This window comes from Pteronotus mesoamericanus, unplaced genomic scaffold (assembly GCF_021234165.1).
Source record: "Pteronotus mesoamericanus isolate MK-2021 breed Mesoamerican mustached bat unplaced genomic scaffold, CSHL_Meso_final contig_164, whole genome shotgun sequence".
NCBI classification, from domain to species: Eukaryota; Metazoa; Chordata; class Mammalia; order Chiroptera; family Mormoopidae; genus Pteronotus; species Pteronotus mesoamericanus.
Genome location: NW_026555065.1, coordinates 30,858,649 through 30,860,936, shown reverse-complemented (window position 1 = coordinate 30,860,936; position 2,288 = coordinate 30,858,649). Strand labels below are relative to the sequence as shown.

The following is a 2,288-nucleotide window of genomic DNA, read 5'->3' as shown; positions in this document are numbered from 1 at the left end:
AAGAATTTATATGCATGACCCATGGACATGAACTAAGGGAGAGAATTGGTGGAAGGAATGAGGGTACCAGGTGGAGTGGAGCAAAGGAGAAAAATTTGGGACAGCTGTAATAGCATAGTGAGTAAAATATATGTTTTTTTTTTTAAATAATCAACAAACTGAATAGAGAGGAACTGTTTCGGCTTGATAGAGGGCATCTATGAAAAACCTATATACTTAATAATAGCAATTGCAATACAGCAACAAAAATGAATAAAATAATCCACACTAGAATAAAAGGAGTAAAATGCATTTATTCACTGACAACATGATCATCTATGAAGAAAATCTTACTTAATCTATTAAAAAAAACTAGAAGTAAGAGGTTTTACAAATCTTCAGGATATAATGTCAAAAGTTCTATTATATTTACTATATTAGCAATAAATAATTATAAATTAAACAACTGTGTAAAACAGTATCAAATATTTAAATACTTAAGGATAAATCTCAAAAAGATATGTAAGACCTGTTCACTGAAAAGTATTTAACATATCTGAAAAAATTTTAAGGGGCTTACATAGATAGACATACTGTTTCCGTGACTCACTCCTCCTATGGAATAAATGCATTTGTTAGTTAAAAATTATGTTAAATATTTGATAACATACAAATTAATATATGACGCCTCAAACTTCCTGATCTAAAATGTCAAAGATAGACACAGAAGGCTACACCATGGTTAGTGAAAAGGCCTTACTCTCTCTCTTAAGAGATCTTTCTGTAAACAACTAAGTTTTTGCATACTCTCTTCATTGCTGCCTTCATCTCTTTATTCCTAAATGTATAGATGACTGGATTTAAAAAAGGAGTGAGCACAGCATCAGAAAATGCAAGAAACTTGTCCATCTGTGAATTGGGATGTGGCCATGTATAGACAAACATAGTTGGGCCAAAGAACAAAAAGACTACAATGACGTGAGCTGACAAAGTGGAGAGGGCCTTGGATGAACTGCCTGAGGAGTGTTTCCAAACAGTAAACACAATGAAGATATAGGAGATGAGGAGTATTAAGAAGGAACCAACACAAATAAAACCACTGTTGGCAGTGACCATGAACTGCAATCTGTAGGTGTCTGTACAGGCCAGTCTGAGGAGCCGAGGGAGGTCACAGTAAAAGCTGTCCATTACATTAGGGCCACAGAAGGGCAAATTAACAATAAATGCCAGTTGGAACAGTGAGTGAGCGATGCCAACGGCCCAGGCAGCAGCTGTAAACAAAATGCACATTCGCGGGCTCATGATGGTTAGATAGTGGAGAGGCTTACATATGGCCACATATCTGTCAAAGGCCATGGCGATGAGCAACACCATCTCCACACCACCAATGACATGGATGAAGAAGATTTGAGCAATGCAGCCTCCAAAAGAGATGACTTTGCGCTTTCTGTAAAGGTCATAAATCATCTTTGGTGAGGCGACAGAGCAGGCTCCTAAGTCAATGAAGGAGAGATTGGCTAAGAGGAAGTACATGGGGGAGCGTAAGTGAGGATCAATGGTCACAGAAAACACAATGAGGATGTTTCCAGTCATGCTTGCCACATAGAGCACAGAGGAAAACACCAGGAGGACAAGCTGTATCTCCCACGAATGGGCGAGTCCCAGAAACACAAACTCAGACACAACTGAGTGATTTACTCCATCCATTGATCCACCCAACTGGGCTGTGGCTGAAATTATGAGAACTAAGAAAATGAAGAGGAAATTGTGATTACAGAGATGACAATACATCAAAGAATTTCAATGTTCTCCCTACAGATGAAAAGTATATAGTTATCCAGTTCCGTAAATATACAAAAACAAAACACAAAAGTCAACATACTACTATAGCATATGAACTGCAACACATTTTAAACCTATCACCAAAACTCTTACTGCAACGTCCAGTTCTCAAATTAACAGATTAAGCAAGAACAAAAGATTCATGAGTGTTCATGACATTCATCACCTGATTAAATCACTTCTGATATTGACTATCCCTCATTTTCAACATATTTCATCTTGCTTTTATGTATATTCTCATAATCCTTTTCTTTTTCCAGTTTGTTCTCACAACCCACTGACAGAAAAAGCAGGGATGAGAGGAAAATATGATTAACTGATGGGCTACAATACCTGGAGTGAAAAGTTCCTAACGTGAGTCAAGATTGAATTAAGATTGGTTGTAGCTAGAAACTGAATAAAGAGACTGGGGTATGTGAAATTGGGGAGCTTCTCAGTATACTAGAACAAGAGAAGTATGAGGACTC

The 2,288-nt window shown here is 37.3% G+C and overlaps 1 protein-coding gene across 1 annotated transcript; it reads right to left on the bottom strand.

Moving 5' to 3' along the window:
* Nucleotides 1–730: 730 nt before the first annotated feature.
* On the bottom strand, nt 731–1,686 carry LOC129064086 (olfactory receptor 4F3/4F16/4F29). Its single transcript, XM_054565165.1, has one exon. It carries the CDS (start codon nt 1,684–1,686, stop codon nt 748–750), a length of 939 nt encoding a protein of 312 aa, XP_054421140.1. The 3' UTR covers nt 731–747.
* Nucleotides 1,687–2,288: the final 602 nt, after the last annotated feature.

Coding starts and splice junctions, on each gene's coding strand:
- LOC129064086 (XM_054565165.1), bottom strand. CDS start 1,686: ATGGATGGAGTAAATCACTCAGTTGTGTCTGAGTTTGTGTTTCTGGGA.